This window comes from Vitis riparia, chromosome 7 (genome assembly GCF_004353265.1).
Source record: "Vitis riparia cultivar Riparia Gloire de Montpellier isolate 1030 chromosome 7, EGFV_Vit.rip_1.0, whole genome shotgun sequence".
Classification (NCBI taxonomy): domain Eukaryota; kingdom Viridiplantae; phylum Streptophyta; class Magnoliopsida; order Vitales; family Vitaceae; genus Vitis; species Vitis riparia.
This window is the reverse complement of record NC_048437.1, coordinates 25,566,155-25,579,484: the sequence shown is the minus strand read 5'-3', so window position 1 is coordinate 25,579,484 and position 13,330 is coordinate 25,566,155. Positions and strand designations below refer to the sequence as shown.

General features: G+C 39.5%; 2 protein-coding genes across 7 annotated transcripts; both read right to left on the bottom strand.

Annotated features, from left to right (window-relative positions):
- Positions 1 to 26: 26 nt before the first annotated feature.
- Positions 27 to 3,552, bottom strand: LOC117918322 (transcription factor PHYTOCHROME INTERACTING FACTOR-LIKE 15-like). Of its 4 annotated transcripts, none has more exons than XR_004651837.1 (7): positions 3,172 to 3,552; positions 2,000 to 3,081; positions 1,785 to 1,892; positions 1,604 to 1,669; positions 1,445 to 1,510; positions 890 to 1,357; positions 27 to 793 (listed from the first exon to the last, which is right to left on the bottom strand). XR_004651837.1 is itself a non-coding variant. In XM_034834884.1 (6 exons), the coding sequence occupies exons 2-6, from the start codon at positions 3,077 to 3,079 to the stop codon at positions 947 to 949; spliced, it is 1,731 nt and encodes a 576-aa protein (XP_034690775.1). In that variant the 5' UTR covers positions 3,080 to 3,081; positions 3,172 to 3,552; the 3' UTR covers positions 27 to 946. The 4 variants fall into 4 exon arrangements, 2 of the variants coding, with proteins under 2 accessions (XP_034690775.1, XP_034690776.1); XR_004651838.1 differs by having other exon boundaries at positions 27 to 784; XM_034834884.1 differs by having other exon boundaries at positions 27 to 1,357.
- A 1,634-nt stretch (positions 3,553 to 5,186) lies between these two features.
- Positions 5,187 to 13,326, bottom strand: LOC117917661 (meiosis-specific protein ASY3). Of its 3 annotated transcripts, none has more exons than XM_034834005.1 (11): positions 13,213 to 13,326; positions 12,573 to 12,669; positions 10,585 to 12,129; positions 10,176 to 10,329; positions 8,895 to 9,035; positions 8,727 to 8,790; positions 8,288 to 8,437; positions 8,153 to 8,211; positions 7,031 to 7,165; positions 6,116 to 6,207; positions 5,187 to 5,623 (listed from the first exon to the last, which is right to left on the bottom strand). In XM_034834005.1, the coding sequence occupies exons 2-11, from the start codon at positions 12,612 to 12,614 to the stop codon at positions 5,552 to 5,554; spliced, it is 2,454 nt and encodes an 817-aa protein (XP_034689896.1). In that variant the 5' UTR covers positions 12,615 to 12,669; positions 13,213 to 13,326; the 3' UTR covers positions 5,187 to 5,551. The 3 variants fall into 3 exon arrangements, with proteins under 3 accessions (XP_034689896.1, XP_034689897.1, XP_034689898.1); XM_034834006.1 differs by having other exon boundaries at positions 12,573 to 12,662; XM_034834007.1 differs by having other exon boundaries at positions 12,573 to 12,618.
- Positions 13,327 to 13,330: the final 4 nt, after the last annotated feature.

The following is a 13,330-nucleotide window of genomic DNA, read 5'->3' as shown; positions in this document are numbered from 1 at the left end:
ATTTGATAATTTCACTGAATCAAGTCTTGAGGTCTAGGGGGAGCCATAGAAATTTGTCTATCTTGACCAGAAAATGTACAGAACTGGCTTGTTAAAACATCAGTGAATTCATGGCTCCAAAATATGAAGTCACTGAAATTCTAACACTAGAATGTAGTTCATCTGATAATCAACTTTCAAACTAACTGCAAGAGTTCTGCAATCAAATGTTACATACAAAGGCAGACAATAACCAGAGAGGGAAAGGAAACGCATACTCTGAAGCAGTTCTTCAAGAAAAAATCAAAATGCTATTCCCAAAAAAAATATATATATATATAGGAACTCCTGTTTTGGCAAGAAAGATCTCTGTTACTTCCATAGATGCTTGCATTCCTCTGGAAATGGCCTCAAAGGCGAAGATCCAAGTTTCAATCTGTGCTTTCAAGTAGAGATGTTTACCACTTCCAATCTATAAACATCTCTGCCGTTGTTAGCTGTATTGGCATGTATTGGTCACCCTGGTATTTGTGTGCAAAATGGTTATTGTAAAAGTATCCCCTTATGCTGCCAACCTGTACAAGGTTTATCTTGAAGGCCAGTGGTAACCACATCCTTGAATCATCCATTTATTTTTTGTGCAAATAGGTTCTGGGCTGGAAGTCACCTTCTGTTCCTTCTCCAAAAACCATTCAACATGGAGCTAATGGGATCTCAATATCAAGTTCTAATGCCAATGACAGCATTGAGCTTTGATTATCTCCTTGTCAAAAGCTGTTCGTTTGGAACCATCTTTCATTGTTTCCTGAAACAGCTAGAATGGAAAGGAAAACATCAGTTTCCAGCCTCAGAATCAAGCTGGGAAATTCCGTTTCCTTAGAGAGAATGACTCCTCAATGAATGCACAAACCTGAGATGGTCTTTGGCTCTTTGAGCATTCTACATCCGTGTTCTGAGCTGAGCCTTTTCAATTCGAAGATGGAGAAGAACCCGGATGCCCTACTGGGTGGATATCCTTGGGGACACTGGGCACTAGAACTGACTGTGTCAATGACCCTGCATGTAAAGGAATGAAGGGTGCACTTGATAATGACATGGGAAGCACTTGACCTGGGTGCCCAAGCATCTGAGGTGCAGTTCCTGCTATTCCAGACAAAGCAGCGGCTCCCAAAATAGGTGGACTTGGGAACTGTTCTGGGTTGCAGCCCAATCCCAATCCCAATCCCAATCCCATGCCCATACCCATGCCCATGCCCATTCTAATGCCCATTCCCATACCCATGGGAGAGAAATGAGGCAAATGTGCTGCTTGAATCTGTTGCAATACAGCAGGTATCATCACTGGAGCCATACACATCCCAGCTCCCATTGACATGACCTGTATCAGGAAACCAGGAGTGGATACTGGTGTGACTATTTTGACAACATCCATGCATCGAAAATTATAAAGCTTGAGAGAATTTACCTGCACTTGAAGCTGAAGTGTCTTCAGATAATCAATGGCTTCATCCAGTATCGAAATCTTGTCCACCTTCAAAAACACACCACGTGAAAGTCAGCAACCAGAAGAAAGCAATTTTTTTTTTTTTTTTTTTTTTTTGACATTGTTAGACAGATTTGCAACCTTTTTGCAATTGGGTATGAGTTCCTGTAACGAGCGCATCTTCTTGTTGATCCTATCTCTTCGCCTCTGTCAACAAAGAACCGCAAGAGAAATAAGTTTAGACCCTAGTACACAGTAAACTTTCCTCTGGTTTCCCTCTTTTTCTTTTCTTGGTTTCTGGTTTTAAATTGGCCTTACTAACCTTTTCAGATAGGCTGTGACCTTCTGCACTACGGTTTCTCTTGGAGCCTGCACTTCCTCCTCGAGTAGACATTGCTCCTTCTGCCCTTCTGGGTTCTTCTTCAAAACTCTGCACTAGAAAAGCGTGTACTTCTTAGAACCATGTAGAAAAGAGTTGGAAAGAGGAGATTATGAAAGGTGAAACAACAGAAAGATGGAAAGAGCGCATTCACTTACTTGACTTGGATGTTCTGATTCCTCAGACTCTTGGCATTTGCTCTTCAAAGAATAGGATGGATAATTTGAAGCTTCACGTGAGCATGTAGACGAAGATGCAAGCAATGGTTCTACAGATTTTTCAGCGTAAGGCTTTCCCTTCTTTCCCTTGACTATGCTTGCTGCGAAGCTTGAGTTGGGCTTAGGAATCTGATTAGCGGATGCAGTATTCCCAAAGGCAACTTCATGACCAACTGCTTTACAATGCCCATTAGAGAGTGGTTCCCTTAAAGACGAAGCAACTGGTTGTGGCAACAGTTTGGGGGTCACTGAACCGGTTGGGGGCCCAATTGGCCTCAATCTGAAGGGGTTGGTGCCATTAGCATAGTCACTTTTCGACTCCGTAAGTCTTGACAAGCCTGGGCTGGTTGTGGCTCTTGCAGCATCAATGTTCTGAGCCTTGGCTTTATCGAGAGCTGCAAGTTTTAAGAAATAGGAGAAGTTCATCGAACCCATTCTGTTATCGGGGTCAGCATCCTGCTCCTGCTCTGGCTGCCGCATCATCGAGTTAGACAATCCACTGGTTGATACTGGGATCTTACTTGAACCGTCCCTTGATCTTATATATGGAGATGAAGCTTGCCCTTGTTGCAAAGAAGACTCACATATTTGGCCACCTTTGGGTCTAGTAAGCTGAGGTTCTCCACTGAAAAGGTTACATGCATTGCCTTGTTTAAAATTCTGATTGTCAGCTGAAGGAACAAGTTGTTCATCATGACCACTAATGGTGTAGGCAACCTCATCGTTTAGAATGGAACCTGAGAATTTGGCCAGTAGTTCAGTATGGCAGTCCTTTTTAAGAGAATCCTGACGGGTATAGTTGGGATGGGGATCCATCTTGGTATGTCCAGGAAATTCCTTGTCCAATAACCTTCCTCTCTTTACCATGGAGGTGTCCCATCCTACTTCCACTTGAGCCTTAGAATCATGTAAAGAAAAACTGGACCATCTGTGATTCTCATGAGATCCAGTACTGGACAGAACTCTTGTAAGAATCTGACCATTCTCCCATACAAGCTCCCCAAAATCACGGTCAGACATGCCTTGGAAACCACAGCAAAAACTCAGGTCATATATATTGAAGCCTAGAAAAACACCAAAAGGATGCAAAGAGAGCAGAAGGATGAACTTACACACTGCTGGTCATCCTTGGGAGAGAGTTGATTCAAGCCTTATTTCTACCACTGGATGATGTCCAGAATGAGTACCCTAGTATACCAAATAGGAAGGGAAACTCCACCAGGACCAAAATGAACAATAAAGCTGCTATATATGGATGTTCTTCTTCCTCCTCCTCTTTGTATCCTCTTTTAGTCAAGGGCCCACGTTTAATAGTTAACAAGCGGTTGTAATCAAAGCTAAATGTATTCAAACCATAGCACGGTAATTCAATGGGAGAAGACTGAGGGACCCCATCTAGTGCAAGCATCAAACATAACTTACAAGACCATTATCTTAAAAATTTTGGTCTTCACACCATTTCTAGAAAAAAAGGAGTAGACAAGAAACCCAAGAGAGGATATATCTTAAAACAATGGCCTTAACCATATGTCACATATATGAAATCATGGTATCAGCTAGCTTGCTTCCAAAAAAAAAAAAGGGGAAAACATTAAACTCAACGTTACCATACACAGATACAAGATAAGTAAGGGATATAGAAGATTCTCAGTTTGCAGGTCCCACAGTGTATTATGAATAAATGTTAGAAGGGGAGGGGTGGGGGCAACCCCACCATCTCTTAATAGGATACAAAGATAAGATAGTCATGTCATGTAGTAATACTTTGCGTCTTCCACGAGCCCGCCCAACAGGAAGACTTGGAAGTTAGTAGCTAGCCCCAGCTCCCAAGTTCTTAGGCCCCAAGATTGAATTTGAATGGCGAGTGGGAAAATAAAAAATAAATAAAAAAAATATCAGATAGGTTAGGTACGATAAAGGCATGACAAGAGGGTGTCATTTTCATTATCGTGTTGAAGGTGAGGAAGAAGGGTTCCCAATGAAAGTGACCAGTCTATGAGGGCACTAAATGGGATGGAGTAAACGAATGAGGCCCAGCACGGCCCCCGTGTGGGGGCACACCTGAGGTTTTTGATGCCTTAGCCCTCAAATATCAGACTTTTAACCCTATGGAAAAGCATGTAGTTCACGTGCCCTCGTGTGGTTCACGTGGCCCCATGTTTTCCTGTCTGTGTAGGGAAGCACTTCCAATTCAAAACGCTTGTAGACGACACTAAAGTCCATCTCCCACTTCATTCCAACCGACTGACGGTGGCATCCTTTTCAGGATAAGGCCCCCCACATTTTCCACTCTAAATAATGCATTTTAAGCTCAACCAATCCTTTTTACCCATGATTTTCCTCCTCTTTTTCTTCTTTTCTTTGATCCCAAGTGGGGTTCACAAATTCTCAAAGTTCCCCATTACTAAATGGTACCATCCATAGAAATTGAGTATGCATATATGAGTGTATCTCAAATGTCCACCTTACACTCCACGCCCACCATGTTTTATTCTGTGGTTGTGATGGTGGTGGCCAGTTAATGCTAGTTTTGAATTATTTGGGTTAGTTCCATAGCTTCATGATTCTCTGTCCCACAAACACGATTGAGGTAAAAGCTTCAGTAGGCTGTACGGATTATCATCATGCAGCCTCCCATCATGGGACGCATCATAAACACCTCTGAATCACAAGGATCAGCAATTTTTATTCTTCATTAATTTCTTCAAACTATTTGCCTCCAAAGAAAAACCTGCCAAAGCTTTTAACTTTTCTGAGATAAAAAAGAGGGAGCAAGCTAACGGGAAGCTACATCCAATATATCATTAATTTATAAGGAATGAAGACAAGTCAACAGGGTGAAAAGGTGTAGTAGGGGATCACCTTATGCGGTTAGAGTGGTACGTATTGAGTTAGAACTTAAAAGGGCCATGGCCCCATGGAAACTGTTTCTTGCTCCACTGGTGTGCTTACATTTGCCTAGGACACGCTCACCAGAAACCCATTAATTAAAGGACGAATAAACGTGCTTCAACCAATGGTGGCGTTGCATGTGATCTCGTCTAAAAGAGGTTCCATGGACAGACAATAAACCGAACCACATTCAAACCATCTAGGGTTTGCAATTAGTGACATGATCAGTTCAACGTAGACAAAAACCTTTCTCTGTGCGGCAATTCTAATTCATGAACAGTCTCAGAATTCCTTCTATGTTCTCCGATGTGAGAGGATATGAACTCATCAAACCTCTTCATGAATCCACAAGAAACAAAGCCAAAAAAAAGAAAGAGGTAATTTGAAGTCATAAACCATTAACAGAGAATCGGGCTATCTTCACAACTAAGAGAGGTCCAGAAACAGTGGAAAGATGTACAATAAATTCCAAAGTAGAAGATGGCAATAGGACCATATAGCTATAGGGTGCAAAAGCTTCTGAACATGGACAAAATCTTGAGGCCTCTTGTGAAACTTTGAGTGAAATCTCCATCTTGGTAGCTAGCAGTGAAAATTATTTCAACTGAGAATGCCATCTTTCAGACATTCACCTAGTACAAGCTTCAATTGGAGCATCTTTTGCCTGGCCATCTGCAATGAATTAAAATAGTTAAATGCGTATGGAACTAGATGTATAAGCTTCATTGCAGCAATACAAGCAAAATTTACACTTCCTTTATGGAGGGATTACTACGAGCAAAATTTAAGGGATATCTGGCTCTAGATGCAACATTTGAGGATCCACATTTAATGGGAACACCTTTAGGATCTCTAAGATTGAAGACTAAGAAGTTTAAATGGTCAACCTCAGCGACATTTTCCAAGAAGGTAAGAGCGAGAAGAATCAATCATAAGCTTCAGATTTGAGCAAAACCCAGTGACGCACCCAGAAGGGGGATTCCAAATCAGTACATCCACTCTCCATCACACAAATTCATATATCAAATCAGTGGATGTTAGTAATATAGTTATGCTCCCAGAAACAAAGGGGAAAACCATTCAGGCATGCAACCTATTACCTGAGGAATATAATACCCTAAATGACAGGAAACAAGTTCAGATATAAATAGAAAGGAAACTTGCCTTGTGGATGGCTGTGATTCTTTGTTGCGCATCATTGAGTTGGATCTCAATTGCTTCTTCCACTTGCAAGAGAAGCTTCTGGTGTGATGCTTCTGCAATATAAGGGAAATCAAAAAAATTACGCCGTGTCTCTACACTGCCAACAACCGCAATGTATCTAGTTTCTAAAATCTTGACATGGAAATATTATTTTATATCCATTTGAGGTCTGTTTTGGTCCAAATCCTAGAACTTTGCTGCATGATGTGATTGTATCCTCGCAAGCCACCAGCTGCTACATGTTCGTGGACTCCGATCCATAATCACAAGGAATGATCGATATTAGGTTATCCCTACAGAAAGGTAAGTTTTATGTTGATTTGTTGGAACCCTAACCGAGGATGAGGTGTTTGGGAAGTACTGTGGAAAATGTATGTGTCTGTTATGTTTACATAGGATTTCAAATCATCTGCTTGGTTTGCTTTAAGTATTTAAAAAATCTGTTTTTATTAACATTAACTCAAACTGGGGGCATTTAGGAATCCAACAAACTACCTGGGATCCATATCCTTTCTGATCATGGTGATCTCACTCTGTCAAACGATCATTTGACTGTTTTATGTAAAACACAACGGACCAAACAATTTCCTACTAAAAGTTTTTTAAGACACCCAGCAATGACAAGGTTGGTGGAAGATTCTATAAGAGTTCTACTATCACCATAAGATCATGACATCTGAGCATACTGGAGTGCAATGTATGTACATCAATATAAATGGTCCTTGCATTTCCATGGAGGTATCTACACTACGTGTTTTAGGCAGGAGAAATGTCCCTTTCTAATGATGCAGACATTGCACAGTTTAACACCTCAAACAGACTGCAACAATACACTGACAAACAAAGAAGATTCATAAGATAAAGGAATTGTCATACTTTGCCTCTCCACATTTCTCTTAAGCTCAATTTGGTGCACTTCCAGCCCTTCAATTGAGCTTCTGCAGTCCTGGATATGCTGATTAATCTCATCTTTAAACTTTTCATGTATTAGCTTTAGCTGTTCTTGTTGCTCTGTGAAAGAGGAAGAGACGCCCATTAAAGCTTCAAGAATGACAAGGGAAAAAGAATATATATATATATGTGTGTGTGTGTGATCTTTCTTTGAATTGACTGGACACATCAGAATGATCATAAAGACCTTTCCTCCTAGAAGGATGATGATCAACATATGAATTTATAACACCTTGAAACTTTAAGAAAAACCACTGCAATATTAAAAAGGAATATACTGCATGAAAAAGGCTGAGGGTTGAACTATGGGTCCCTCAGAGATTATGAACCCCGGACACATACAGTAGTCAGAACCCACCACTGAATGGGTCTTGACTTGGAACTGTTCATGCTAGAAATCATGACTACCAGTAAATTCATTTCAAGGACTAATCAAGCAGAACAATAATTTTTGCTCTAGGTATTATTACAATACAGAATTATTGTTCCCTGACAAGGAAAAGTGGAACTTACAAGCATGTAGGTAAGAAGCATGAATTGAAATCCAATCATGCACCAGTTATTCCATGAAATTTTTGTGAATAAGGTCCCAGTCATTTCATAAGTAATTTAATATCAAATAGAAACATGGAACCAGTTATTTATACTGGAAAGTGTGTAAATTTAATATCAAATAGAAACATGGAACCAGTTATTTATACACTTACTGGAAAGTGTGCAAAACATGAGGTGCAATTTAATATCAAATAGAAACATGGAACCAGTTATTTATATACTTACTGGAAAGTGTGCAAAACATGAGGTGCTCAGTGAAGTACTAAAATTCAACGTCTTCCATAACAAAGGGTATTGCTTAACATCTAACTGAATTTGTATTCCACCTCAAGCCAAAGCATAATATGTAAAGAAAATGCTAGGGTCATCTCAGTAGAAATCATAGTTATCTCCAACGGGAATATATGGTCATTGCAATGGAAATCTGATAAATTCAAGTAGGAGCTAATATTCAATTATATTTACCCATCCTCTCGTTACAAGTTCTATTACCTTGGAATCTTGTTTCCAGGCGTTTTCTTTTTAATTTACTGAGGCTTGTCAGCTTCCCTCTGAAACATCATCATTATCACACTTAAGAAACCAATATCTTGAGCTGGTATAAACTTGTCATCTTGGAATACCTACACATCTTTCTGCATCTGAGATTGGACATTCTGCAGTTGCAAGTGTATTCCCTCAGCAACAGACATCACAATTTCAGAGGATCTTTTACTAGTCTCTGTCTCCATCTTGCTTTTCATTCTCTCTAGAGCCAAGGAAAACAGAGAGATGGCCCTAGAAAATTGTTAAGTGAAACCAAAATCAGCCAAAATTAGCAGATTACAGTTAAATAACTTACACTCAGTAGGAAATTGAAAGGGTGTATGGTAAAAAATTAATACTTAATGCTTAATGACTTAGAGTGAATTAAAACTAAATTATACTTAAGTTATTAACTTTAAGACATTTTTACCAAATATATATATGCTTAATAATTTAAATTAAATCATAAGTCATATTAAGTCAATAAGTTGATCCATCAAACACCCTCCTAGTGTAGCTTCATTTATCAGATTAGGAAAACCTTGACAGCCCATCCTCTTGGTTCTGCTCTGAAAAACACTGGAACTCCGTACTTCCTTCAGTTCCTGCTCATATGTAAGGAGAGGAAGAAAAATTATGGTTAAGATTGGAATTTAGCAGGTATGGTGATGAAGAACCAGAAGATAATGATATTTTAGTGAATATCTGCCTTTGGGGAAGAGTGGAGCAGGACTGAATTCATTAAATTTAATGCCTCCATGGCTCCGGAGCCTTTTAGCTGGACGAAGCGTGAACTTTGGTGTCTCAGCAGGAACAATTTCTGGAGAAAATATATCTGTTTCTTGAGAGCCTGCACATGATCATTGGATCAAATTAATAGGCTATGACGAAGAAGATGATGAAAATGATGATCAAGAAGAAGAAGAAGAAGAAGAAGAAGAAGAAGAAGAATGTTGTGATGATGTAGGCTCCAGCCTGGTTGCTGCTCATCAATCTAGTTACAGCCACTGACGGCCTCTTGATGGATTATGGCCCATGAGTATAAAAGCTCTCTCTCTTCCTTCCCACCCCCTCTTGCTTCCCTCTCCTCTACTCTCTCTCCTTCTTTCCTTCCTCATCAATCCAGCTACGGCAATTGACCAACTCTTGGTGCCTTGTGGTTCTAGAACATAAAACTCTCTCTCTCTCTCTCGATTTCCCTCCTTCCCCTTTCTCTCTTTCCCCCTCACCCTACTTCATCAATCCAGTTCTGGCAACTAACCACATCCCAATCTCTCTCTCCCAACTTTTGTAAGCAGATTTTAGCTATGGAACCTGTAGAACAATCTTGATTTTAACCCACCAAAAACCTAGTGCTTTCCTGCTCTAATTATCTTAGCTATGCCCATCACTCCAACAAGGATTCAGAAATTCCAAAAATTATAGAGAAATTTTTGAAATACCAAAGCTTGTATGAGAAAAATAGTTAACTGGCATGAGGTATTCCAACAGGGTCCTTGCAGGAATTTGAATGAATAGTTAACCAGAGGGAACCAAGAGTGTTACTCGATGATCATCAGCTGGTTCTCTACACCAGGTCTGCAGTCCAAAATTGTTTTAGGTTTGAGCACCACCTAGACCTATAACTGGCCCTGTCTCTCAACAACTAAATCCACCAAATATTCCAAAATTGGGTCTGGGAGGCAGTTCATCTTTCAATTTCCATGGTGGGAACTGGCAATTACAAAGAGAAGGATTTGTTCTCATTTCCAAAAGTGACATTTTCTTATTGGATGTTAGAGAAGAACGTGAATTAGATTAGCAAATATGAGGCAAAAAAGTGGTTATTGATTTTCTAGTATATTCATACTGACACTGAATTAAATGGAAAAAAAAATTCAGAGAAATTTATTTCAAAATGATGTTGTTAATGAAGTTGAGCAGTAAACATTGTTGCCAGTGTGTTATTTGCTTTGTTAAAATGTGCATGTGAATGAATGAATATACATACTGTGATCTCCTTGATCAATGGGTGAAATTTCTTTAAAGCAATCAGAGTCCCTTTCTTCAGATGATGATTTAGACAATTCATTTCCTTCATCTTTTTCTTCCACAATAGGCACAGATTTCTTGGTAGGAGAAACTCTAAGCTCCTCTGCATCATCCTGGAAGTTTGATAAGGAAAGCCCAGAGGCAGAATTAACTGGCTCGGAACCTTTGCAATAAAAAAAATCCTTATGTTCCAATGTTTTTCAGGCATGGTACTACAGGATTGTTGAGCATGTCATTTCAAACTAGAGGATCAAATTATCCACAATGTAAAATCACAAAAAGCATATTTCAGGAAATGTGATTAAATTTATTGCAAAGAATATGAGTCAAGAAAGGACCACACTAGAAACCAGTTCATGCAAGGATACGGATTCTGATTGCATTTTTGATCCATAACAGTCTCGTTTTGGAGTAGGGAAAGTCCTGAAACAATGGATAGCTCCGAAAGTAAATATTTTCTCGGCTACAGCAGGACTGCAAACACCCTGTTCCATGCCGTCAGTCCTTGGGGGTGAGTAAGGGGAAGAGTTTCTCATGGGTGTTCTCATTCGAAATGTCAGGCTATGGAAATCTTGTGGATCCTCCAGGATATTTAAAGATGGATTGCTCAAGTCTTCCTGCCCATCAGCACTTTTTGTTAATGCTGGACTGTCAACATCCCCCACCTTATCTGCCTTCTTTGTCACTGGTGAACCATGGAAATCTTTTTCTTGGTCTCCCTTCTTTGGTTCAACATGGTCTCCATCTCCATTATTCTGAGGACAGCCTTGAAAGTTCTCCATTCTATTACCAAGCAATGATGCTTTCTCAGATGGTGGTAGTGCTTTGCTTCCATCATTTGCTGGTTTAATCCTATCTGCATTATCCTTTTCAGGAAACCAAATCTTACGGGGCTCGATTCGACAACTCCTTCTCTCACCCTTCTTTATGGATTTCTGCAAAACACCATTGACAGCATCATGTAATTCCCCAGACAATCCTACCTTAAAAGAGAAGATGCTCCTTTCTTTAAGTTTCTGTTTACAACTAGATGATGGCCCACTTTTGACTTTTTTTGCCTGCACTTTAGTCGGAGCTCTCTTACGGGTCAGAGAACGAGTCACTGGTCTCCTGGTAGTAGCATCAGGACTTTCAGAATCAGGTTCTATCGAGTCTGAATTCTGTCTGGGCTTAACAATTGTATTGCCCTTTTGATCAAAATTTGGCTCTACCATCGGACTATTTGCATCCATCTCAAGAGTCTTAGAACCTGAAAAGAACTGCTTCTTTGGTGAAGATGCATTTCCCAGTACCTCCCAAAGCTTCATTTTCAAAGCTTCACTGGTTCTCTTTTCTGTTTTATTGATTTTAACCACTGTCCCTACTTTGTCAGACACACCAACTCCCTGCCCAGCTGAAGATCGAAATTCCTCCATCTCTGTGGTTCCGTCCTTCCCTCCACTACTTTTATCAGTAACTCTGTTGAATTTCTTCTGATTTCCATTGCCAGACTGTAACATTGAGTTCTGGTTTGCAAAAAACTGGATCGAACTAGTTGTTGGTGTTTCCTTTGCTCCATTAACCTTGTTTTCCCTGCCCCTAGCAATGTTTAAACTTGAAGTTTGTTTTGTATAAACAGTCTCTATGATTGGTCTCTTTTTGTAAAATGATTTCGTATTAATCCATGGGGAACTCTCCTGCACTGGAGCCTCATTTTGCTTATTTATAATGGCAGCTGCAAGTCCTTGCTCCTTGTTTTTTCTCCCTCTGTTAGAAGTTGCCTTTTCTGCATTTAGCACTGCAACCTCATCATCCTTCATACCTTCAGATCCTATCTTTGCTAATGAATCTATCATAACGCCAATCGAAATTTTTCTTGATTGGCTAGATGGATGATAATTACTGCCAAAACTCCGGCAGTTGCTCATTTGATCCTGAAAAACGTTGTAGCAAAGAAACAATCATCCAACTTTACAACAACTTTTCTTGACGGACACCAAAGTAAAACCCAAAGGCCCGCATACAAACAAGATGCCCATTCCATAAAAAACAGAAGCGATCCTTTTATGAGCTAGAAGGAATATTAAATATATAAGTTAACAAACATAAATGTAGAACAATGGCTCAGAAGAAGAAAATGAAGTATTGGGAAACTTAATTGGATAAAGTTTCTGTTCATTATTGATAACGATTTTCAGTGGCCCCAATTGTAAACATCAATTTATATATAAGATCATAAGTAAACGTAACGTGCCGATTCAATTTCCAGATTCCGTTCACGTCCTCGCAAATTGAAATTAGCTAATCAATCAAAAGCTTTGAGTTGTAACTCATGCAGTCTGAAACAGGATCTATATTTAGGGGGTTCGCAACTTACATCTTGTATAATTTGTTGTCCTTCTATCTCCATTGTTTCCATTTTCCTGGAGAAAAAAACAACGAAACGACAACCTGCACCAGCTGAAACCTAAGGACTAACAAAAGAACAGTTTTAGATCAAGAAACAAAAAAATCCCGAAAGCTCCCATTGCTTGAAGAGAAAGACAGAAGAACACAATAAAACAAATAGAAATTTCCTAGAACTGTATTTCCATTATCCGCGACCAATAAAACAAAGGCCTGTTGCCCTCGCTTTGAGCACTTTTTTTCTTCTTTTTTTTCCCAATTTTTTTAGGTGTGTTTTTGAAAACCGAAACATAACATGAAAAAATCTAATAGATTTTCATATCTTCAGTTGTCTTATCAATCAAACGGATGGAAAAAGAAGATGAACAAGGCCGTGAATCATTGAAGGAACTGTTCAATATAAATTAAAGCAACGCCGAACAGATAAATTCAATATCCAATTATGAAAGGGTGGCGAGAAATGCTTCTCTAGAAGTATTGGAAACAGAAACAGAAATCAAGCGTGAGTATGAAAAATCGAAACCCTCGAAATTCTTACGACTTCACTTTCAGGCGTTCAATTCAAGAAATGAAGATATTCAAACCGTGAGAATCAAGTGGAAATTACTTACAAATTCCTTGTAGATGTTCAATTCCGATGAAAATTTCAACTTGATGTAAGAGAGGGAGAGAAAGAGAAAGGATTATCGGGAACCAGATTGGCGGAAACAGCAGGAGGCGGGAAAATGA